At 39.9% G+C, this 25,279-nt stretch overlaps 1 protein-coding gene across 4 annotated transcripts in view; it reads left to right on the forward strand.

Annotated features, from left to right (window-relative positions):
- The first annotated feature begins 377 nt into the window (after window positions 1-377).
- Window positions 378-25,279, forward strand: part of hhatla (hedgehog acyltransferase like, a) — a 35,448-nt gene continuing 10,546 nt past the window's right edge. The window contains exons 1-2 of one of the 4 annotated variants that reach the window (XM_082960657.1): window positions 378-803; window positions 14,409-14,548. In XM_082960657.1, coding sequence (XP_082816783.1) covers window positions 14,443-14,548 — 106 coding nt within the window. In that variant the 5' untranslated portion in view covers window positions 378-803; window positions 14,409-14,442. 4 annotated transcript variants of the gene reach the window in all.

The following is a 25,279-nucleotide window of genomic DNA, read 5'->3' on the forward strand; positions in this document are numbered from 1 at the left end:
GAACCGACGTTGGAGACAACATTTAATTTGGAACGGACATAGAACAGGACAGGCACAGCGCCAGCACCGGGTAACATAAGGACATACGCCAATTAATACAGCAGCGGGGAACAGATCTGGGGAACTGAAATATAGTGGAGGTAATATAACAGGTGATGGAGTCCAGAAAAATCGCTGATGCGCGTGGCGAGGGAAGCAGGTGTGCATAATGATGGTGGCAGGATTGCGCAGTGCTGGACAGCCTGGCGCCCTGGAGCGCAAGGGGGAGAGAGCGGGAGCATGCGTGACAGTACACTCCCCCCCCCCCCCCCGACGGCGGAGGCATAGGGCGTGGAGCCTGGCAATCCGGTTGAGGCGTGATAGCCTGACGTTCCCGCTGGGACGTGGGAGCCTGGTGAGCCATCTGAGGCGTAAAAACCTGACGATCCGGCTGAGGCCTGACGTGGGATGTGCGCCTGCCGAGCCAACCATGGCAAGGAAACCTCTCGAGCCGGCTAGGGCATGGACGCCCGACGTTCCAGCTAAGGAACCCCCGGTTCCATCGGCGGCAGCCACCGGACCCGCGGTCACCACCAACCGAAAAGACAGCACTCCCCATTTGATGGCTGCTGCATTCTGTAAGAACCGACGCTGGATATGAGAAGCAAGTACGAGGAGTCAACATTTAATTTGGAACGGACATAGAACAGGACAGGCACAGCGCCAGCACCGGGTAACATAAGGACATACGCCAATAAATACAGCAGCGGGGAACAGAGCTGGAGAACTGACAAATATAGGGATCACCTGTAATAAAAGTCCAGGTGAGTCCAAATATTCGCTGATGCGCGTGACGAGGGAAGCGGGTGTGCGTTATGATGGTGGCAGGAGTGCGCAGCGCTGGGCAGCCTGCCGCCCTCGAACACCAGGGAGAGAGTACTGGAGCAGGCGTGACAAAATAGCATAAAGCTTTCTTACAAACAAATGTAACATTCAACCTTAAAATGAGTAACAGATCCTTGGGCACATTTTGAGGATACTGTTACTATACATTTCTTCTTAGGGATGTTCAACTATATTCAGCTGAGGGCCGATTTGTTCTTGAGTGAATGGTCGGGGGGCCTGAACATAATTACAAATAATTGCAAATTGACCGCAAGAAGCCCAAACAGATATAATGTTTGACTAAAACATACAAATTTCAAACCTTACTAACATTTGCATAATATTTTTTGTCTCTCTATTCATTGTGGGAATACTTCCAAAAATGTTAAACAAATCAAGATATATTTTATATTTGAGATTCTTCAAGGTAGCCACCCTTTGCCTTGATGAAATCTTTGCACACTCTTGGCTTTCTCTCAACCAGCTTCGTGAGGTAGGTGCATTTCAATTAACAGGTGTGCCTTGTTAAAAGTACATTTTTAATGTGTTTGAGTCAGTCAGTTGTGTTGTGACAAGGTGGTATACAGAAGATAGCCCTATTTGGTAAAAAACCAAAGTCCATATTATGGCAAGAACAGCTCAAGTAAGCAAAGAGAAACGACAGTCCATCATTACTTTAAGACATGAAGGTCAGTCAATACGGAAAATTTCAAGAACTTTAAAACTGCAGTCGCAAAACCCATCAAGCACTATGATGAAACTGGCTCTCATGAGGGAAACTGGCTCTTCCTTTCCTTCACAGGAAAGGAAGACCCAGAGTTACCTCTGCTGCAGATGATAAGTTAGAGTTACCAGCCTCAGAAATTGCAGGCCAAATAAATTCTTCACAGAGTTCAAGTAACAGACACATCTCAACATCAACTGTTCAGAGGAGACTACATGAATCAAAATGTCATGGTCAAATTGCTGCACAGAAATCACTACTAAAGGACACCAATAAGAAGAAGAGACTTGCTTAGTCCAAGAACAAGAGCAATAGACATTAGACCGGTGGAAATCTGTCCTTTGGTCTGATGAGTCCAAATGTGAGATTTCCACTATGTCTTTGTGAGACGCAGAGTAGGTGAACGGATGATCTCCGCATGTGTGGTTCACACCATGAAGCATGGAAGAGGATGTGTGATGGTGTTGGAGTGCTTTGCTGGTGACACTGTCAGTGATTTATTTAGAATTCAAGGCATACTTAACCAGCATGGCTACTACAGCATTCTGCAGGGAAATGCCATCCCATCTGGTTTGAGCTTAGTGGGAGTATCATTTGTTTTTCAACAGGACAATGACCCAAAACACACCTCCAGGCTGTGTAAGGGCTATTTGACCAAGAAGGAGAGTGATGGAGTGCTGCATCAGATGAGCTGGCCTCCAAAATCACCCGTCCTCAAACCTATTGTGATGGTTTGAGATGAATTGGACCGCAGAGTGAAGCAAATGCAGCCAACAAGTGCTCAGCATATGTGGGAACTCCTTCAAGACTGTGGGATGAGTTTTGTATTTGTATTTTTTAGGGATCCCCATTAGCGGCTGCCAAAGCAACCGCTACTCTTCCTGGGGTCCAAATTTATTAAATCACTTACATTACACATAAAACAAAAGATAAAACAGTGCACCATATGACATTAACAACGTTACACCACTACATATCTACAATACAGAATGTTTAATACCGCCATACAGCAATATTACAATGGATGCGTATGCATGTGTTTGTACCTTTGTGTGTGTCTCTTCACAGTCCCCGCTGTTCGATAAGGTGTATTTTTTACCTGTTTTTTTCTACTGCTTGCATAACCTGATGTGGAATAGAGTTCCATGTAGCCATGTCTCTATGTAGTACTTTGTGCCTCCCATAGTCTGTTCTGGACTTGAGGACTGTGAAGAGACCTTTGAGGGCATGTCTTGTGGGGTATGCTTAGGTGTCTGAGCTGTGTGCCAGTATTTTAAGCAGACAGCTCGGTACATTCAGCTTGTCAACACCTCTTACAAAAACAAGTAGTGATGAAGTCAATCTCTCTTCTACTTTGAGACATGAGAGATTGACATGCATGTTATTAACGTTAGCTCTCTGTGTACATTTAAGGACCAGCCGTGCTGCCTTGTTCTGAGCCAACTGCAATTTTCCTAAGTCCCTCTTTGTGGCACCTGATCACAGGACTGAACAGTAGTCAAGGTGCGACAAAACCAGGGCCTGTAGGACCTGCCTTGTTGGTAGTGTTGTTAAGAAGGCAGAGTAACACTTTATTATGGACAGACTTCTCCCAATCTTAGCTACTGTTGTATCAATATGTTTTGACCATGGCAGTTTACAATCTTCAACTTGCTAAATTTCCACATTATTCATTACGAGATCTAGTTGAGGTTTAGGGTTTAGTGAACAATTTGTCCCAAATACAATGCTTTAAGTTTTGGAAATATTTAGGAATAACTTATTTCTTACTACCATTCTGAAATTGACTGCAGCTCTTTGTTAAGTGTTGCAGTCATTTCAGTTGCTGTAGTAGCTGATGTGTATAGTGTTGAGTCATCCACATACATAGACACACTGGCTGTACTCAAAGCCAGTGGCATGTCGTTAGTAAAGATTGAAAAAAGTAAGAGGTCAAAACAGCTACCCTGGGGGAATTCCTGATTCTACCTGGATTATGTTGGAGAGGCTTCCATTAAGAACACCCTCTGTGTTCTGTTAGACAAGTAACTCTTTATCCACAGTACAGCAGGGGGTGTAAAGTCATAACACATACATTTTTCCAGCAGCAGACTATGATCAATAATGTCAAAAGCTGCACTGAAGCAACAAGACAGCCCCCACAATGATTTTATCATCAATTTCTCTCAGCTAATCATCAGTCATTTGTCTAAGTGCTGTGCTTGTTGAGTGTCTTTCCCTATAAGCGTGCTGAAAGTCTGTTATCAATTTGTTTACTGCATTGTATCTGGTCAAACAGCATTTTTCCCCCAGAAGTTTACTAAGGGTTGGTAACAGGCTGATTGGTTGGCTATTTGAGCCAGTAAAGGCGGCTTTACTATTCTTGGGTAGCTGTCACATCCTGACCAGTATAGAGGATTATTTGTATTATTTGGTCAGGGCGTGGCGTGGGCGTTTGTTTTGTATGGTGTTTTTTTTTGTGTATAGCTTAGAGGGGTGTGTTATTTATGTGTTCCGGGGTTTTGTGGTGTATGTTTTAGTATGAGTAGGTTCTAGGTTAAGTTTTCTATGTGCAGATTTGGTTGCTGGACTCTCAATTGGAGGCAGGTGTTTCTAGTTGCCTCTGATTGGGTGTCCTATAAGTAGGTGTGTGTTTCGTTTGTCACTTGTGGGTAGTTGTATGTTAGCACTGCTTTTGTTTAGCCTGCGACACTGTCCCTGTCGTGAGTTTTGTTTATTGTTTTTTCCTCGTGTTCACATTTAAAATAAATGATGATGAGCACGCAATCCGCTGCATATTGGTCCACTTTGTCCGACAGCGATTTCAACATATCTTCTGACGAAGAGGAGTGTGACAGTAGCGGAATGACTTTAGCTTCCCTCTAGGCCTGAGGGCACACACTGTCTAGTAGGCTTAAATAAAGATGTGGCAAATAGGAGTGGCAATATCGTCTGTTATTATCCTCAGTAATTTTCCATCCAGATTGTCAGACCCCGGTGGCTTGTCATTGTTGATAGACAACAATAATTTGTTTACCTCTTCTACACTTACTTTACATGGAATTCAAAAGTACAATTCTTGTTTTTCATAATTTGGTCAAATATACTTGGATGTGTAGTGTCAGTGTTTGTTGCTGGCATGTCATACCTAAGTTTGCTTATCTTGCCAATGAAAAATTAATTAAAGTAGTTGGCAATATCATTGGGTTTTGTGATAAATGAGCTTCTGATTCAGTGAATGATGGAGCCTAGTTATCATTTTTCCCCCAGATGTCATTTAAGGAGCTTCAAAGTTTTTTTCATCCTTCTTTATATCATTTATTTTTGTTTCATAGTATAGTTTATTTTTATTTAGTATAGTAACATGATTTCTTAATTTGCATTATATTTGCCAATCAGTTGGACTGCCAGACTTATTTGCCATACCTTTTGCCTCATTCCTCTCAACCATACAATTTTTCAATTCCTCATCAATCCAAGGGGATTTAACAGTTTTTACAGTCATTTTCTTAATCGGTGAGTGCTTATTAGTAAATGGAATAAGCAATTCCATAAATGTGTCAAGTGCAGCTGATTGCTCCTCATTACACAACACAGACCAGCAAATATTCTTTACACCATCAACATATAAATCACTACAAAACTTGTTGTATGACCTCTTACACTATATTAGGCCCAGCCTTTGGAACTTTGGTTTTCCTACAGTAGATATGGCTACTATATTGTGATCACTACATCCTATGGAATTGGATACTGCTTTAAAAAAAAAATCTGCAGCATTAGTAAAGATGTGATCAATACATGTTGATGATTTCATTCCTGTGCTGTTTATAAATACCCTGGTAGGTTGACTGACACAACCTGAACCAGGTTGCAGGCACTGGTTACAGTTTGAAGTTTTTTCTTGAGTGGGCGGCTTGATGAGAGCCAGTCAATATTTAAATCACAGACAAAATATACATATTATCCAGATACTTACTGACTGTTAGCACTTACATTTACATTTTAGTCATTTAGCAGACACTCTTATCCAGAGCGACTTACAGTAGTGAATACATACATTTCATTAAAAAAAAAATTGTACTGGCCCCCCGTGGGAATCAAACCGACAACCCTGGCGTTGCACACACCATGCTGGCGTTGCAAACACCATGCTCTACCAACTGAGCCACAGGGAAGGGAAGGACCACTTGGTGGTCTATAGCAGGTTCCCACAACAATGGGCTTAAGTTGAGGCAGATGAACCTGTAGCCGTATTATTTCAATAGTATTTAACATAAAATCGTCTCTAAGCTTGACAGGAATCTGGTTCTGAATATCGACGGCAACACCGCCCCCGTTGGCATTTCTGTCTTTTCGGTAGATGTTATAACCATGTATTGCTACCACTGTATCATCAAAGGTACAGTGCCTTGCAAAAGTATTCATCCACCTTGGCATTTTTCCTATTTTGTTGCATTAAAACCTGTAATTTAAATTGATTTTTATTTGGATTGCATGTAATGGCCATACATAAAATAGTCCAAAGTGGTGAAGTGAAATGAAAATAATTACTTAAAAATGGAAAAGTGGTTTGTGCATATGTATTCACCCACGTTGCTATGAAGCCCTTAAATAAGATCTGGTGCAACCAATTACCTTCAGAAGTTACATAATTAGTTAAATAAAGTCCACCTGTGTGCCATCTAAGTGTCACATGATCTGTCACATGATCTCAGTATACACCTGTTCTGAAAGGCCCCAGAGTCTGCAACACCACTAAGCAAGGGGCACCACCAAGAAAGCGGCACCATGAAGACCAAGGAACTCTCCAAACAGGTCAGGGACAAAGTTGTGGAGAAGTACAGATCAGGGTTGGGTTATAAAAAAATATCTGAAACTTTAAACATCCCACGGAGCACCATTAAATCCATTATTAAAAAAATTGAAAGAATATGGCACCACAACAAACCTACCAAGAGAGGGCCGCCCACCAAAACTCACGGACCAGGCAAGGAGGGCATTAATCAGAGAGGCAACAAAGAGACCAAAGATAACCCTGAAGGAGCTGCAAAGCTCCACAGCGGAGATTGGAGTATCTGTCCATAGGACCACTTTAAGCCGTACACTCCACAGAGCTGGGCTTTAAGGAAGAGTGGCCAGAAAAAAGCCATTGCTTAAAGAAAAAAAATAAGCAAACACGTTTGTGTTCGCCAAAAGGCATGTGGGAGACTCCCCAAACATATGGAAGAAGGTATTCTGGTCAGATGCGACTAAAATTGAGCTTTTTGGCCATCAAGGAAAACGCTATGTCTGGCGCAAACTCAACACCTCTAATCTCCCCGAGAACACCATCCCCACAGTGAAGCATGGTGGTGGCAGCATCATGCTGTGGGAATGTTTTTCACCGGCAGGGACTGGGAAACTAGTCAGAATTGAAGGAATGATGGACGGCGCTAAATACAGGGAAATTCTTGAGGGAAACCTGTTTCAATCTTCCAGAGATTTGAGACTGGGATGGAGGTTCACCTTCCAGCATGACAATGACCCTAAGCATACTGCTAAAGCAACACTCAAGTGGTTTAAGGGGAAACATTGAAATATCTCGGAATGGCCTAGTCAAAGCCCAGACCTCAATCCAATTGAGAATCTGTGGTATGACTTAAAGATTGCGGTACACCAGTGAAACCCATCCAACTTGAAGGAGCTGGAGAAGTTTTGCCTTGAAGAATGGGCATAAATCCCAGTGGCAAGATGTGTCAAGCTTATAGAGACATACCCCAAAAGACTTGCAGCTGTAATTGCTGCAAAAGGTGGCTCTATAAAGTATTGACTTTGGGGGGGGGGGTTGAATAGTTATGCACGCTCAAGTTTTCAGTTTTTTTGTCTTCTTGTTTGTTTCACAATTTTTTTTATTTTGCATCTTCAAAGTGGTAGGCATTCTGTGTAAATCAAATGATGCAAACCCCCCAAAATCTTTTTTTTACAGGTTGTAAGGCAACAAAATATGAAAAATGCCAAGGGGGTGAATACTTTTGCAAGCCACTGTATAATCTTAGTGAGTTTCAGAGATAGTCAGAATATTAATGTCATCTGTTACAAGCAAGTTATTGACTTTAAGGACCTTGTTTCTCAGGCTGCATATGTTAATATGGGATATTTTTTGCAGTTTCTGGGTTGCTTGATTGTTTTTAATGCTTTACTGGGAAGTTTATCAGAAGTAGACCTACTCATGTTATTTATGTTTGAGCTGATAGTGCAGGGTGAGCTGCACACAGTGGCACACCTACTCAGTGCTAACAGTATAACTCTGGTTCATAGGCTCATGATTACTGCATACAATAGCTGTAGGATCAACAGAGGTATTCAGGGCAGTTAGAGGGACACAATTTAATTTACTTACATTGTATCTGCCAATGCCCCTAGGATAATGTACATTTGATGCAGCATTATGACGACTCATTGTCACAATGGTTGGGATTAACTGAGCTCCTCTTGGGTCATTGATAAGTCATTGTTTCCACGCAGCCATGAAATGCGGAGACAGAGTACAGGAGCCAAGATGATTTGGGTGGACTCCGTCATTCCTGTAGAGTATCTTCTGTTTCCAGAAGGTGTCAAAGTTATCCATAAAAGGGATTCCAGCAGAGTTACAGTAATCTTTAAGACAGATGTTTTATGCCAGTAGCCTGTGGAATCTTTCACACCCGTAGCCCAACGATGGTACTGGACCTGAAATGATTGGCCATTTTTTGGAGTTTTTTAATGCTAAAATCAGTTCTTTAAAATCAATTTTCAGATGTTCCGAGCTAGCCCTCCTGATGTCGTTTGACCCTACATGGACTATGACAGCATCAGCTCCCGGCATCTGTGGTAGAACAGTCGGAAGCAGCCTTTTTATGTTCTGTACTCGTGCTCATGGGTAGCACTGGGTTTTTGCATTGGGGACCGAGATGTTTCTCACCATAGAGCTGCCGATGATGACAGCTGGTGATGTTGAATGGAAAGGTGTCTCTCTCAGGCAGTCTCACGGTCTGATGAGGGTGTGAGTGCTGAGAATCTGAACCAGATGTAGAAGCCACTGGAGAGGGTGACAGAACAGAGGATAAAGACGCAGGTACCTCCGAATCCAATATCGAATGGGAAGCCCTTAAGGAAGAGGGCGCCGGAACCTCTGGATCCAGGGCGACAAAGCTGTTTCTGGTCTGTGTCCGGTCCGGGCTTAACGTCTCTAAGGAGGTCCCCGTTGCCAGAGGACGCTTTCTTCGACTTTCACGGCGAGTGACATACCTCCATGGCTGATTGGTTGGGTCGAGAACAGTTCCGTTCTCCAGGGAAGGGGGAGATCCCTTCAGGGAAGGATCCCTGCTGAGCACCAGCCAGTCGGCCGTGGAGAGCCGGGGTGGAAGAAATTTAAAAAGTAGGCAGGCGTGGTTCCCCCAGTAGCTTGTGTAGGTTTGCTACATGCTTTCTAAGAGTAGCCACTTCGCTACTGTAGTTCTCCACAAGCAAGGAATTGCTACATTGAAAGTCAGCGTGGTCCAGATCATTCCGGAACAAAGCAAAGTAAATACAGCTCCTGCAGCGCTGGAAACGTTCAATAGCGACCTCCATTTGAGTCTGCCGAGCCAGCTAGGCTAGCTGGGCTTCCGTGTCTCTCCCCCTATGTGGAATCTGGCAGGATCCCAGGACAGACAGCGCGCTCACAGCAGTTAAGCCCAACAGAGTCGCAGGTTCCAAAATGAAATACAAGTATATAAAAACAAAATTTTCAAGGAAACACTGTCAACTTAAAAAAAAAAAAGGTATTTCGTTCAGCTTTCAGCTTTCAACAACAAACAACATACATAGCCTGATCCTGTGGATATCATTCTCATGAAGCTGAAACAGAGTGAAGAAAAAGAAGCCAACAAGTGCTCAGCATATGTGGGAACTCGTTCAAGACCGTTGGAAAAGCATTCCAGGTGAAGCTGGTTGAGAGAATGCCAAGAGTGTGCAAAGCTTTCATCAAGGCAAAGGGTGGCTATTTTGAAGATATATTTTGATTTTTTTGGTTACTCCATGATTCCATATTTGTTATTTCATAGTTTTGATGTCTTCACTATTATTCTACAATGTAGAAAATAGTAAAAATAAAGAAAAACCCTTGAATGAGTAGGTGTGTCCAAACTTTTTACTGGTACTGTATTTATATTCCGGACTCTGACATTGTTCATTCTAATATTTCTTTGTGTGTATTGTTTTGTATTGTTCGGTATTACTGCACTAATGGAGCTAGAAACATAAGCATTTCACTGCACCTGCGATAACATCTGCAAAATATGTGTACGCCGACCAATAACGATGGATTTGATAGCAGGTATAGATAGTTGCAGGTCTGTCGAGATCTTCACAATTAATATAATAATCTGCGCAGAATCTCGAATGGCATTGATCAGTTGCCCCATGTACTTTAATGTAATCTCAACTGCAATCCAGGTCATTTGGTTCTGCTATTAGATGAAGCACAGTGATAACACAATCTCTTTTCAAAAATATAAACAAAAATATCTGACGTTGTGTTATCCCATTTGAACTTTGCTGTGCTTTCAAATGGTTGAAAACGCAGTGAAAGACATTTGGATGACAACTAAACCAAAAATCAGACATTGTTTTTCCATTGGAATTTGGTTGTATTTTTAGATGGTTGAAAGCAAAGTGATAACACATTGGAAATTCAACTCACTTTTGACTGGGTGAATATAGCTTGTAATCTCATTGATGAACGTCTCAACCAAGTTTTACCCAATTCCCCACGTCGAAATGACGTGGTGTGACCAGTGGGTAGCGTATCAGTTCAATGTATGAACATTCATGTAGACTATGGAATATGATATAGCAGAACCATCATCCTGTGAGAATAGGCTGCGACAGTATCTATTCCATTTGTCTCCTCTCTGCGCTGTGGAACCTGCGTCCGTTTTGACAGGCAGTCACTGGACCACCTCTCACTGCGGCGCAGTTCTGAAAAAGATAAATATATCCCGCAGAGTGGCACCCACACCCACACCCCCACCCACACCCTAGTTTGCAACATCCTCAACTGCTGCGCCTGGCTATCACAGGGGGTACGGCACAGGCGTTACCAAAAGCAGGGACGAATGAATTAGAAAAACAAAACGCTTTACAAACCCAAACCCCTTTAACTTCTTCTTTTTTGGACATTTTGGAAAGAGGGACAGCAATACACCTTGTAACCTGTCCTGTGGCTGAGAAGCGGATAGAAAGGTCAGTAGAACAGGTGCGCTATCGGATGACTGTGACATAATCGCATAGAAATGCGGTAGAATTTTACTGCAACAATGTATCGTTACATGCTGGCAGTGTAGGCGGTTTTAGGACAATAGACCTACCGCTAAATAGCGTTCAATTTGTATGCAACACACTCAAGCCGAAGCTGGAGTTCTTCTTTGGCAATAAAAAGATCTTGGCAATTGGGTTTGTTATTCCAACTCCATCTAACTCTCTCAACTTGGTGCAGTGTGGTCATATAACCCTATTTGTATATGCCAGCGCAGGTGCGTTATTCTTCCAACTATAGTCATAATATGAACACAGTCTAGGCCTATAGCTAGTGGTGTATTCCAGTGCACCTTTCTTGGTCATTTTATGCGATGCTAATTTACACTGTGGTGTTATTCCCCGATGTGTCTCAGTGCAGATATCACATAGCATTGCAGCTGCTGTACGGTGGTGGAGAGAGCGAGATAGCTCAACTGCTATCTATGGCTAAAATAGGAGAGGAGGTAGGATTGCTCAGCTGACAGTGCTGATTCTGGGGAACTCTGAGCAGGGCAGTTTGTGAGGCGTTACAGTCCAATTTAGAACACGCTGTCTGCTGCTGTCACTGACTTGTCCCTCCGAAGCTTAACAGGAAAATATACTTTTAAAACGTTTTTTTTTATTGAGAATGTTTAGTGTTCTTTATATGACCAGCATTTCCAGAGATCCAACTGTCAATGTTATGTTGTTAAAATGTTCTCACATTTCTACTGTTACCATTTTTCATTGTTTTCAAATTAGAAACAGTGTGTGAAACAATGTAGGCCTACAGTTGACGTTGATAAGGGAGGACTATTTTATTTTCAAACTGTACAAGATATCTTGTATTGCAATCAGGGTCAGCTCAGGGCATAATTAGGGCCCCCGCCCCTATTTTTTCTTTAAAAAATGTGGAACTCAGTCAGGGTCTCAACTTACTGTTAAAAGTACAATAGTAGAATACATGAGGTGCAAGTTCGACATTTGGTTATGCATCAGCATTTTTTCTCTTGTTTTGTCAGTCACTGACAGTCACTCAATTAGCCATGTCAGCTAACTATTTTTAGATTGGTAAATGAGCCAAGACAGTTATCTAAACTTGTAGTAATCATGGCTGAATACAGACCAGGCACAGGTCCACATACATGTTGTTAGTCACTCTCATTCAGATCATTAACATGGCATAAGTCATGGCAAAATGTGTAGAATTGCAGGAAATTAGCTTTAAAACGGCAAAAAATTCTCTCCGCCCCATGGCAAAATAAGTAGAATTGTATAAAATGTGTTATAAAATTGCAAAGATTTCTCTCTGCCCTATGGCAAAATGTGTAGAACTGCAGAAAACCTGTTGTAAAACTGCAACAATGTCTCAGAATCGCATGAAAGGTGTTGTAAAACTACTAAATTGTCTCTCCGCCCCATGGCAAAATGCATATAAGTGCAGATAATGTGCTTTCAAAGTGAACCTTTTCTTTACGCCCCATGGCAAAATGTACAGAATTGCAGGAAATGTACTTTAAAACGTATTTTTTCTCTCTCTGCCTTCAAGAGAAGAGACACTAAAAAATGTTGCCCGCACAGTGGAACCCCCAACCAAATCTTGCTAAGGGCCACCAAAAGGCTAATTGTTATGATTGCAATTATCAACAAAGATCAAAGTTATGCAAATAGCTTCTGTGGCTTTTTAAAAAACATTTTTAAGACTAGGTTTAGCAATTCAAGTAAGCCAAAGTTCCCAAGTAAAATGGCATGTTAGCCGTAGTTCAGGTTCCTGTGTAGCATTTTACAGAAACAGAATACGTTACGTCCAACGCCTTCAGAAAGTATTCACAACCCTTGACTTTTTCCACATTTTGTTGTGTTACAGAAAATTTATAAAATTGAGATTTTACTGTATCTGTAAAGTCCCTCTGTTGAGCAGATTCACAGATTCAACCACAAAGACCAGGGAGGTTTTCCAATACCTCGCAAAGAACGGCACCTATTGGTAGATTGGTATAAAAAAAAAGCAGACATTGAATATCCATTTGAGCAAGTTATTAATTACACTTTGGATGGTCTATCAATACACCCAGTCACTACAAAGATACAGGCGTTCTTTCTAACTCAGTTGCCGGAGAGGAACGAAACCACTCAGGGATTTCACCAAAAGGCCAATGGTGACTTTAAAACAGTTACTGCACAGAGTTGAATGGCTGTGACAGGAGAAAACTGAGTATGGATCAATAACATTGTAGTTACTCCACAATACTAATCTAATTGACAGACTTAAAATAAGGAAGCTTGTACAGAATACAAATATTCCAAAACATGCATTGTGTTTGCAACAAGGCACTAAAGTAATACTTCAAAAAATATCGCAAAGCTTTTGTCCTGAATACAAAGTGTTATGTAAAACACATTACTGAGTACCAATCTCCATATTTGCAAGCATACTGGTGGCTGCATCATGTTCTGGGTATTCTTGTAATTGTGAAAGAGTGGGTAGTTCTTTAGGATAAAAAATAAACAGAATGGAGCTAAGCACAGGAACAATCCTAGAGGAAAACCTGGTTCAGTCTGCTTTCCACCAGACACTGGGAGATGAATTCACCTTTCAGCAGGACAATAACTTAAAACACAAGGCCAAATCTACACTGGAGTTGCTTACCAAGAAGACAGTGAATGTTCCTGAGTGGCCAAGTTACATTATTTTTACTTAAAACTACTTGAAAATATATGGCAAAACCTGAAAATGGTTGTCTAGCAATGATCAACAACCAATTTGACAGAGCTTGAAGAATTTAGAAAATAATAATACAAATGGGGAATGAGTCAAGGGGCGTGATGCCCTCTGAAGGCACTGTAGGCTACAATAACAGCAGAACCATATTGTTATACAAGGCTTAGTTCTATAGGTGTCAATGGTTGTTTTTCCCTGTCATCTTACTTTCAACCTATTGCACCTAAACACTGCTTTATGCTGAAGTAATGGAATACAGTCACTTTTTTTTTGTTGCTTGTTCAATATCACATAAAAAAATGAAAAAGATCAGTCTCTTATTTTCAACGTTTGAACTGAGTACTTTGTGGCTTTTACACAGGATGGTTGCAATGGTTGAAATGGTTTAACAGTTATTATGCAATGTGTGCATATTTTGTGACAGTGACTGACACAGAAGCTTGCAAAATACATTATGTTCATGAACAAGACTCAATATGGGGTGTTTTTGTTGTTGTTGTTTCGAACCACTACCGACTGGTATTACGGAGAATAGTCAACGTCTCCTTGAGGTGAATTCTTCTCCATAGCCGGTCAGTATTGTAATTTCATTCCAAAGTGGTTCTCTCTCTCTCTCTCTCTCTCTCTTTCTCTCTCTCTCTCTTTCTCTTCTCTCTCTCTTTCTCTTCTCTCTCTCTTTCTCTCTCCTCTCTCTCTCTCCCCTCTCTCTTTCTTGCTCTCTCTTCTCTCTTTCTCTCTCTCTCTCTCTCTCTCTCTCTCTCTCTCTCTCTCTGTATCTATATATATAATGCCTACTACCATTTTAGCCTGTTCTAATATCCTCCTTTTCCTTCCCCTCAGGTCCCCTGTGTGTGTTTAGTGCCAGAGATCCACCATGAGGCTCAAGGCAGCCCTTCCTAAGCTGGAGCTCTACCTGTACGCAGCGGTTCTCTACCTGTCTCTACTATGGGCTGGTACCTGGATATGGGACGCCTCCGCTGGTGAGTAGTGGACCATGAGTTGTTATTGGACTTTTCCCAAATTACACCATATTCCCTATTTAGTGCACTGGGGCACTAATTAGTTAAGGAATAGTTTGCCATTTGGGACGTGCCTATGATGTAACTGTATTGTTGATTTGATGTGTCTGATGTTTGAATTGCAGCTTTCTTGGGACAGGTCTCCCTTGTAAAATATTAATCTCATAGCTATCCACATCATGTCCTGCCTTCATAACAACCTGTATTCTTTCACAAAGGAGGTCCCTATTTTCAATTTCACCTGCCAACACTCTGATAGAAAACTGACTCTGCACAACATGGCTCGGCGTTTATTACATTTTTTGTTGTTGTCTCTCGTATAGATTTTCCTCCCTGTACATTATCCTCAGTTAAGCGTGTTATTTAAACGTTGCATTGCTTGACGTGTTTGCGTCTACAGTATCTGATTGAAATGAAGAGGCCTTAAAGGATTTCTTATTAGATTAATCTGTGTATTATGAGTGTCGGGTTATTATAATAGGCCTAATTAGCAGCTATAATTGTTCTAATCATTAGATAAGGACGATATTCTTGGTGTCTAAATGACAGAACGTGTCGGGGAGTCAAACACAACCAGAAATACTATCGTCTGCCAATGTATTATATTTGTAATAACCTGTAAACATGTATATACAATATTTATAAAAGAATGTGTAAAAAAAAAATATTTTTAATGAAAGTCATTATGAAGTGTTACCAGCCAGTGTATTCCTTGTTCAGTTTGCTTACTAAGCTATTCAGAGATGTTATCGATGTCCTGCAGAAGAGCTGCATGGTAATAATGCTGCAGTGTAGTCAGGCATTATCTTCGTGAATTGATTTGAATAAAGTGACGGGCAGATTATGTAACCTCTGTGGATGGATGGATGCATGAGCAGGGAGGGAATTACCCATGCTGCAGTCTGTGTGCACTGCAGTCGGACCGTGTCAAACTGAAGTAGTGTAGCTTTGTCCTCTAGTATTCTGCTCAGCCTAACTCCAGCCTACATTTTAATAGAGGGATTTCTTTAGCCCACGGCGCTAGCTTGTAAACAACGACTGGGTTATAGAATAAAGACTACGGATGTACAGTATGCTGCTGCAACCACCACTACCCGGCAATGGGACAATAAAGACTTTCTGAATTATGGGGATGATGTTGACTTGCTTTCCTCTCAATGTCAGTTGTGGTTTAGAGTATAGTAGAGTACCGTACAGTACAATACAGTAGAGTACAGTACAGTAGAGTACAGTACAGTAGAGTACAGGAGAGTACCGTACAGTACAATACAGTAGAGTACAGTAGAGTACAGTACAGTAGAGTAGAGTAGAGTACAGTACAGTACAATGCAGTAGAGTACAGTAGAGTACAGTACAATGCTGTCATGTATTATAGGTTGTATTATAGGTTGTATTATAGGATGTATTATAGGTTGAATTATAGGTTGTATTATAGGTTGTATTATAGGTTGTATTATAGGTTGTACAGTAGGTTGTATTATAGGTTGTATTATAGGTTGTATTATAGGTTGTACAGTAGGGTGTATTATAGGTTGTATTATAGGTTGTATTATAGGTTGTACAGTAGATTATAGGTTGTATCATAGGTTGTATTATAGGTTGTACAGTAGGTTGTATTATGGGATGTATTATAGGTTGTATTATAGGTTGTATTATGGGATGTATTATAGGTTGTATTATAGGTTGTATTATAGGTTGTACAGTAGGTTGTATTATGGGATGTATTATAGGTTGTATTATAGGTTGTATTATGGGATGTATTATAGGTTGTATTATAGGTTGTATTATAGGTTGTACAGTAGGTTGTATTATGGGATGTATTATAGGTTGTACAGTAGGTTGTACAGTAGGTTGTATTATAGGTTGTATTATGGGTTGTATTATAGGATGTATTATGGGATGTATAATAGGTTGTATTATAGGTTGTATTATAGGTTGTATTATGGGATGTATTATAGGTTGTACAGTAGGTTGTATTATAGGTTGTATTATAGGTTGTATTATAAGTTGTACAGTAGGTTGTATTATAGGTTGTATTATAGGTTGTATTATAGGTTGTATTATGGGATGTATTATAGGTTGTATTATAGGTTGTATTATAGGTTGTACAGTACGTTGTATTATAGGTTGTATTATAGGTTGTACAGTAGGTTGTATTATGGGATGTATTATAGGTTGTACAGTAGGTTGTATTATGGGATGTATTATAGGTTGTACAGTAGGTTTGTATTATGGGTTGTATTATAGGTTGTGTCATGACTTTGGCCTCTTTTGGTACAGGGAGGACAGTTGACCCCTCCCTTTTGCACCCAATCCACCCTGTGTGTAAAGGGTCGTAAAAACTCTAAAATTCCAGGAGAGTCTCTGGCCACATGGCCCATAGAGAGACACAGGAAATTCTTCCAACTCATGGAATTGGAGAGCCAAGCGACATTTTGTGTTCTGGAGAAGGTATGGAAGATTGTTGAAGAATCCAGCTACGAACTGATCCGCTTGGTACAATTTTGTGATACTCAGAAGAGACAATATAGCCATATTACCATAAAACTGTTTATATAATAGCATCATAATGGTTGTATAGAATGTATTAATAAGGATAAAGCTTTTGTAAGACATTGAGATGCTATGTACTGATGTAATGTGATAGAATTGTATTTCTGTAACCAAATCTAACTCAGTCATAGGCACACCCCAGGGACACATACAGGACCAGGCGTCATTTGACAAGCATGTTCGATGGGCACTATAAAACACCCCCTGATTTACATTTCTACAGACCAGGCCTACACTCCGTGGCCACATAGGTTCTACCATCTAATTCCTCTACTGAAAGTGAACCATACCACGTGGTTAACTTTTAGACTATTGATACCGACAGAATAAGAACAAGTCTTTGATATTAATTATTAGTCTGCAGCTAAGTAAATTATATCATCGAACGCGAAGACCAACGAAACAACCATTCTATGACGACATTAATGAATGTCGCTTTGAAAGATCCATTCTAACCGAGAGAGAGACTCTCCAACAGAACCGAACTCTCCAACAAAGAACGACGACACACTGAGCGTAAATATATATTGATTGCAATTGTTCCCGAATGAGTGAGCCTTCAATTGTCAATTGTTAATATTAATGAACTCTGTGTAACTTCTCAGCGGACCGTTTATGACCCATTGTTCAACAGGCCGACCTGCCTGTTTAGCCCACAAGGGCACATTCCTCTAACAATCCTTTGTGACGATAATGACTGTTTGTATGTTTTTCTTTTAATTACTTAGTGTAGTAAATAAATGATTTTAAGACAATTGATGTATGGATGATTTTAGTAAAGACTGGGTTCGTGCAGATACAATAATTTACGACGTTTGGAATGAAACTGGACTAGAGGTAAAATACACCATTGAAACTAGAAGATAATCGGCCTATACTATAATAGAATAGAATATTATAGTACAGGAAAGTTATATTAGGAAAACTATAGCTTTGTAATCTGAATATTCTCCTTGGTGCCCCGATCTCCTAGTTAATTACAATTAAACGATTAATCAGTTTAATCGCGTGATAATAATTACAGGGAGCTAATTGATAAACATATCTTCCGTTTAATGGTAACCCAAAGACACGACAGTTGTATTATAGATTGTATTATAGGTTGTACAGTAGGTTGTATTATAGGTTGTATTATAGGTTGTATTATAGGTTGTACAGTAGGTTGTATTATGGGATGTATTATAGGTTGTATTATAGGTTGTATTATGGGATGTATTATAGGTTGTATTATAGGTTGTATTATAGGTTGTACAGTAGGTTGTATTATGGGATGTATTATAGGTTGTACAGTAGGTTGTACAGTAGGTTGTATTATAGGTTGTATTATGGGTTGTATTATAGGATGTATTATGGGATGTATTATAGGTTATATTATAGGTTGTATTATAGGTTGTATTATAGGTTGTATTATAGGTTGTATTATAGGTTGTATTATGGATTGTATTATAGGTTGTATTATAGGTTGTACAGTAGGTTGTAATATAGGTTGTATTATAGGTTGTATTATAGGTTGTATTATAGGTTGTACAGTAGGTTGTATTATAGGTTGTATTATAGGTTGTATTATAGGTTGTATTATAGGTTGTACAGTAGGTTGTTTTATAGGTTGTATTATAGGTTGTATTATAGGTTGTACAGTAGGTTGTATTATAGGTTGTACAGTAGGTTGTAATATAGGTTGTATTATAGGTTGTATTATAGGTTGTACAGTAGGTTGTATTATAGGTTGTATTATAGGTTGTATTATAGGTTGTATTATCGGTTGTATTATAGGTTGTACAGTAGGATGTATTATAGGTTGTGTTATGGGTTGTATTATAGGTTGTACAGTAGGTTGTATTATGGGATGTATTATAGGTTGTATTATAGGTTGTACAGTAGGTTGTATTATAGGTTGTATTATAGGTTGTACAGTAGGTTGTATTATGGGATGTATTATAGGTTGTATTATGGGATGTATTATAGGTTGTACAGTAGGTTGTATTATAGGTTGTATTATAGGTTGTATTATAGGTTGTATTATGGGTTGTATTATAGGTTGTATTATAGGTTGTATTATAGGTTGTATTATAGGTTGTACAGTAGGTTGTATTATAGGTTGTATTATAGGTTGTATTATAGGTTGTATTATGGGTTGTATTATAGGTTGTATAATAGGTTGTACAGTAGGTTGTATTATAGGTTGTACAGTAGGTTGTATTATGGGATGTATTATAGGTTGTACAGTTGGTTGTATTATGGGATGTATTATAGGTTGTACAGTAGGTTGTATTATAGGTTGTATTATAGGTTGTATTGTAGGTTGTATTATAGGTTGTACAGTAGGTTGTATTATAGGTTGTATTATAGGTTGTATTATAGGTTGTACAGTAGGTTGTATTATAGGTTGTATTATAGGTTGTATTATGGGATGTATTATAGGTTGTAGTAGATTGTATTATAGGTTGTATTATAGGTTGTACAGTAGGTTGTATTATAGGTTGTACAGTAGGTTGTAATATAGGTTGTATTATAGGTTGTATTATAGGTTGTACAGTAGGTTGTATTATAGGTTGTATTATAGGTTGTATTATAGGTTGTACAGTAGGTTGTATTATAGGTTGTATTATAGGTTATATTATAGGTTGTACAGTAGGTTGTATTATAGGTTGTATTATAGGTTGTATTATGGGATGTATTATAGGTTGTATTATGGGATGTATTATAGGTTGTACAGTAGGTTCTATTATGGGATGTATTATAGGTTGTACAGTAGGTTGTATTCTGGGATGTATTATAGGTTGTACAGTAGGTTGTATTATAGGTTGTATTATAGGTTGTACAGTAGGTTGTATTATAGGTTGTATTATGGGTTGTACAGTAGGTTGTATTATGGGATGTATTATAGGTTGTACAGTAGGTTGTATTATGGGATGTATTATAGGTTGTACAGTAGGTTGTATTATGGGTTGTATTGTAGGTTGTATTATAGGTTGTATTATAGGTTGTACAGTAGATTGTGTTATAGGTTGTATTATAGGTTGTATTATGGATTGTATTATAGGTTGTATTATAGGTTGTATTATAGGTTGTATTATAGGTTGTACAGTAGATTGTATTATAGGTTGTATTATAGGTTGTATTATAGGTTGTACAGTAGGTTGTATTATAGGATGTATTATAGGTTGTATTATGGATTGTATTATAGGTTGTATTATAGGTTGTACAGTAGATTGTATTATAGGTTGTATTATAGGTTGTACAGTAGATTGTATTATAGGATGTATTATAGGTTGTATTATAGGTTGTATTATAGGTTGTATTATAGGTTGTACAGTAGGTTGTATTATAGGTTGTATTATAGGTTGTATTATAGGTTGTATTATAGGTTGTACAGTAGGTTGTATTATAGGATGTATTATAGGTTGTATTATAGGTTGTATTATAGGTTGTATAGTAGGTTGTATTATAGGTTGTATTATAGGTTGTATTATAGGTTGTATTATGGGTTGTATTATAGGTTGTATTATAGGTTGTATTATAGGTTGTATTATAGGTTGTATTATGGATTGTATTATAGGTTGTATTATAGGTTGCACAGTAGATTGTATTATAGGTTGTATTATAGGGTGTATTATAGGTTGTATTATAGGTTGTATTATGGATTGTATTATAGGTTTTATTATAGGTTGTACAGTAGGTTGTATTATAGGTTGTATTATAGGTTGTATTATAGGGTGTATTATAGGTTGTATTATAGGTTGTACAGTAGGTTGTATTATAGGTTGTATTATAGGTTGTACAGTAGGTTGTATTATAGGTTGTATTATAGGTTGTATTATAGGTTGTATTATAGGTTGTATTACAGGTTGTATTATAGGTTGTACTGTAGGTTGTATTATGGGTTGTATTATAGGTTGTATTATAGGTTGTATTATGGGATGTATTATAGGTTGTACAGTAGGTTGTATTATAGGTTGTATTATAGGTTGTATTATAGGTTGTATTATAGGTTCTATTATAGGTTGTACAGTAGGTTGAATTATAGGTTGTATTATAGGTTGTATTATAGGTTGTATTATAGGTTGTACAGTAGGTTGTATTATAGGTTGTATTATAGGTTGTATTATAGGTTGTATTCAAGGTTGTATTATAGGTTGTATTATAGGTTGTACTATAGGTTGTATTATAGGTTGTACTATAGGTTGTATTATAGGTTGTATTATAGGTTGTACAGTAGGTTTAATTATAGGTTGTATTATAGGTTGTACAGTAGGTTGTATTATAGGGTGTATTATAGGTTGTATTATAGGTTGTAAAGTAGGTTGTATTATAGGTTGTATTATAGGTTGTAATATAGGTTGTATTATAGGTTGTATTATAGGTTGTACAGTAGGTTGTTTTATAGGTTGTATTATAGGTTGTATTATAGGTTGTACAGTAGGTTGTATTATAGGTTGTACAGTAGGTTGTAATATAGGTTGTATTATAGGTTGTATTATAGGTTGTACAGTAGGTTGTATTATAGGTTGTATTATAGGTTGTATTATAGGTTGTACAGTAGGTTGTATTATGGGTTGTATTATAGGTTGTATTATAGGTTGTATTATAGGTTGTATTATAGGTTGTATTATAGGTTGTACAGTGGGTTGTATTATAGGTTGTATTATAGGTTGTATTATAGGTTGTATTATAGGTTGTATTATGGGTTGTATTATAGGTTGTATTATAGGTTGTATTATAGGTTGTATTATGGGATGTATTATAGGTTGTACAGTAGGTTGTATTATGGGATGTATTATAGGTTGTATTATAGGTTGTATTATAGGTTGTATTATAGGTTGTACAGTAGGTTGTATTATAGGTTGTATTATAGGTTGTATTATAGGTTGTACAGTAGGTTGTATTATGGGTTGTATTATAGGTTGTATTATAGGTTGTATTATAGGTTGTATTATGGGATGTATTATAGGTTGTACAGTAGGTTGTATTATAGGTTGTATTATAGGTTGTATTATAGGTTGTATTATAGGTTGTACAGTAGGTTGTATTATAGGTTGTATTATAGGTTGTACTATAGGTTGTATTATAGGTTGTTCAGTAGGTTGTATTATAGGTTGTATTATAGGTTGTACAGTAGGTTGTATTATAGGTTGTACAGTAGGTTGTTTTATAGGTTGTATTATAGGTTGTATTATAGGTTGTACAGTAGGTTGTATTATAGGTTGTACAGTAGGTTGTAATATAGGTTGTATTATAGGTTGTATTATAGGTTGTATTATAGGTTGTACAGTAGGTTGTATTATAGGTTGTACAGTAGGTTGTATTATAGGTTGTATTATAGGTTGTATTATAGGTTGTACAGTAGGTTGTACAGTAGGTTGTATTATAGGTTGTAATATAGGTTGTACAGTAGGTTGTATTATAGGTTGTATTATAGGTTGTATTATAGGTTGTACAGTAGGTTGTACAGTAGGTTGTATTATAGGTTGTAATATAGGTTGTATTATAGGTTGTATTATACGTTGTATTATAGGTTGTTGTAGGAACATGTGAACTGCTGGACTAGTGCTCATTGTCAGTATGTATGGTTGAACTTTCGAGAGTGATATAATTTTCTCCTTCTTTCTATCATATGGGCCTTTCAAATGTACCAGTATACCCGGCAGCAAGGTTGTCTTTCTGTGCCTTGGACCTGAGAAGCACAGCGCTAGTTCTCCTTGTCAGAGTATTTCTGTCTCCACCCCAGAAAGTGCTGTTATTTTCCTTGTCTCCTGTTCCATGGAATATTTCAGTTCAATCATTGAGGGCTATGATACACGCTGGAACATAATCTCCACAAATATGAGGACGGCTGTGAGGATATGATTATTATTGTGGAAAATATGAAGGGCTTTGTGATAACTAAGTAGGTTATGCAATGTTGTTGGGGCTTTGCTCAGTATGCTGCTGCTCTTCTTTTCCTTTTCCATTTAAACATATTTATTAGTAAAACCAAAGTGTTTTAACATACAGTTGAAGTCGGAAGTTTTTTAAATATTTTTTTATAATTATTTATTACAAGAAACACAAGGAAGGGGTAACATTAAAGTATTAGAACATGAAGGATAACAATACAGCATCAAGATACTTTCCGCAACAGAGCCATCCTTATGTGTTAGGGTGCGTGTGCATGATAGTGATATAAAATATGTCATAGTTTCCTTTTTCATGATCACAATCTAGTGAAGCCTGAACCCTCCAAGATCTCCCCACAGTTCCCCAATAGCTGTCCCTCAACCCTCCAAGATCCCCCACAGTTCCCCAATAGCTGTCCCCCAACCCACCAAGATCCCCCCACAGTTCCCCAATAGCTGTCCCTCAACCCTCCAAGATCCCCCCTACAGTTCCCCAATAGTTGTCCCTCAACCCTCCATGACCCCCCCACAGTTCCCCAATAGCTGTCCCTCAATCCTCCAAGATCCCCCCACAGTTCCCCAATAGCTCTCCCTCAACCCTCCAAGATCCCCCCACCGTTCCCCAATAGCTGTCCCTCAACCCTCCAAGATCCCCCCACAGTTCCCCAATAGCTGTCCCTCAACCCTCCAAGATCCCCCCACAGTTCCCCAATAGTTGTCCCTCAACCCTCCAAGATCCCCCCACAGTTCCCCAATAGCTGTCCCTCAACCCTCCAAGACCCCCCCACAGTTCCCCAATAGCTGTCCCTCAACCCTCCAAGATCCCCCCTACAGTTCCCCAATAGGTGTCCCTCAACCCTCCAAGATCCCCCCCACAGTTCCCCAATAGCTGTCCCTCAACCCTCCAAGATCCCCCCCCCACAGTTCCCCAATAGCTGTCCCTCAACCCTCCAAGATCCCCCCACAGTTCCCCAATAGCTGACCCTCAATCCTCCAAGATCCCCCCACAGTTCCCCAATAGCTGTCCCTCAACCCTCCAAGATCCCCCCACAGTTCCCCAATAGCTGTCCCTCAACCCTCCAAGATCCCCCCACAGTTCCCCAATAGCTGCTCCCTCAACCCTCCAAGATCCCCCCACAGTTCCCCAATAGCTGACCCTCAACCCTCCAAGATCCCCCCACAGTTCCCCAATAGCTGCTCCCTCAACCCTCCAAGATCCCCCCCACAGTTCCCCAATAGCTCCCCTCAATCCTCCAAGATCCCCCCACAGTTCCCCAATAGCTTACCCTCAACCCTCCAAGATCCCCCCCACAGTTCCCCAATAGCTGTCCCTCAAACCTCCAAGATCCCCCCACAGTTCCCCAATAGCTGTCCCTCAACCCTCCAAGATCCCCCTACAGTTCCCCAATAGCTGCCCCTCAACCCTCCAAGATCCCCCCACAGTTCCCCAATAGCTGTTCCTCAACCCTCCAAGATCCCCCCACAGTTCCCCAATAGCTGTCCCTCAACCCTCCAAGATCCCCCCACAGTTCCCCAATAGCTGACCCTCAACCCTCCAAGATCCCCCCCCACAGTTCCCCAATAGCTGCTCCCTCAACCCTCCAAGATCCCCCCACAGTTCCCCAATAGCTGTCCCTCAACCCTCCAAGATCCCCCCACAGTTCTCCAATAGCTGTCCCTCAACCCTCCAAGATTCCCCCACAGTTCCCCAATAGCTGACCCTCAACTCTCCAAGATCCCCCCACAGTTCCCCAATAGTTGTCCCTCAACCCTCCAAGATCCCCCCACAGTTCCCCAATAGCTGTCCCTCAAACCTCCAAGATCCCCCCCACAGTTCCCCAATAGCTGTCCCTCAACCCTCCAAGATCCCCCCACAGTTCCCCAATAGCTGTCCCTCATTCCTCCAAGATCCCCCCCACAGTTCCCCAATAGCTGTCCCTCAACCCTCCAAGATCCCCCCCACAGTTCCCCAATAGCTGTCCCTCAAACCTCCAAGATCCCCCCACAGTTCCCCAATAGCTGACCCTCAATCCACCAAGATCCCCCCACAGTTCCCCAATAGCTGTCCCTCAACCCTCCAAGATCCCCCCACAGTTCCCCAATAGCTGTCCCTCAACCCTCCAAGATCCCCCCACAGTTCCCCAATAGCTGTCCCTCAACCCTCCAAGATCCCCCCACAGTTCCCCAATAGTTGTCCCTCAACCCTCCAAGATCCCCCACAGTTCCCCAATAGCTGTTCCCTCAACCCTCCAAGATCCCCCCC

The sequence above is a fragment of the Salmo salar genome, chromosome 14 (genome assembly GCF_965601325.2).
Source record: "Salmo salar chromosome 14, fSalSal1, whole genome shotgun sequence".
NCBI lineage: Eukaryota > Metazoa > Chordata > Actinopteri > Salmoniformes > Salmonidae > Salmo > Salmo salar.